Source organism: Perkinsus marinus (assembly GCF_000006405.1).
Source record: "Perkinsus marinus ATCC 50983 genomic scaffold scf_1104296965314, whole genome shotgun sequence".
In the NCBI taxonomy this organism is placed as follows: Eukaryota; Perkinsozoa; order Perkinsida; family Perkinsidae; genus Perkinsus; species Perkinsus marinus.
In genome coordinates this window covers 1-1,019 of record NW_003204359.1, presented here as the reverse complement: position 1 = coordinate 1,019, position 1,019 = coordinate 1, and the positions used below count along the sequence as shown (strand labels likewise).

The following is a 1,019-nucleotide window of genomic DNA, read 5'->3' as shown; positions in this document are numbered from 1 at the left end:
ACGGCCATGAGAGCTGAGTGTGGTCTGGGGCTGGAGGATCTATTGGAGCGATTGAAGAGAGAAGAGGTTCCTACTGTGGCTTTGGTAAGTATGCTCAGGAGGATCACCCCGAGGGGTCATTTCAGTCGATGGTTTTGAGGCCGCCGAACCCCACAGTGGGTGATGGTCGACCTTTTATTCTTGAGGGCCTCGGCAAGGAGCAACTTCCGCGGGTGTTCATCAGTGTCGACATGAGGATTATCCGACCGAGCGATGAGGAGGTCGGCTCTGACGAGCTCACAAGGTTCGACGATCGGACTGCCGTACACCATGTTAGGGATGGCTTCATCAGGTTTGCGGACTCAATGAAGCATATCAGCTGGGTAGTTGGTCGTGGCAAGGCTTCTGTGCTGAGGGAAGAGACTGTGTCTTTGAGTGAACGCAAGAGGAGAGAGGAGGTCGACATGGAGATGGACGCCGAGGGGATGCGCAAAATTTGGGAGAAGTGCCGCCTGTCGCGATAATCAGAGTGTTTCCAGCGTGGGGTTATGGTGGCTACTTTAAAGTCACGAAGAACGAGAAGGAGAGTCGACGGCGTAGTGATGATGATTTCCTCAGTGGTGCGGGCATTTATATATTCCAGGGTCGAGACGGAGAGGGGTACTCTCATCACGCAGTAAGAGTTATATGAAGTTGATATCACACAGTGATGAGGATTCCGAGACAGCAGAAGTTCAAAAAAAGTGGAGCCGACAAGGTTCGAGAGCTCGTGTAAGTTGAGGACGGGCTGGACCAGCTTCTCGGTCGTCTCAGTTGAGATAGAAGGTCAGTCTATAGAGTGATTTCGATTAGTAGAGCTTCGAAGCCCTCTGGATAGTATCACAACGAGGTTGGTGTTAGACAGCCGCGGCACCAGTTCCGTCTGAGGTCGGCTCGGCGATTGACGATGCCCTCATGAAGGAGTCACACATGGTAGAGCAGAGAAGACATGAGAGATCTAGCCTCAGGGCTGAGCACTCCGGGACTGTAGAACTGACCAT

At 52.6% G+C, this 1,019-nt stretch overlaps 1 protein-coding gene across 1 annotated transcript; it reads left to right on the top strand.

Annotated features, from left to right (window-relative positions):
* Window positions 1-125: 125 nt before the first annotated feature.
* On the top strand, window positions 126-283 carry Pmar_PMAR019382 (hypothetical protein; the record flags this gene model as incomplete). Its single annotated transcript, XM_002769635.1, has 1 exon — window positions 126-283. A coding segment is annotated over one exon (158 nt), but the record flags the coding sequence as incomplete, so codon positions are not given.
* Between the last annotated feature and the right edge of the window lie 736 nt (window positions 284-1,019).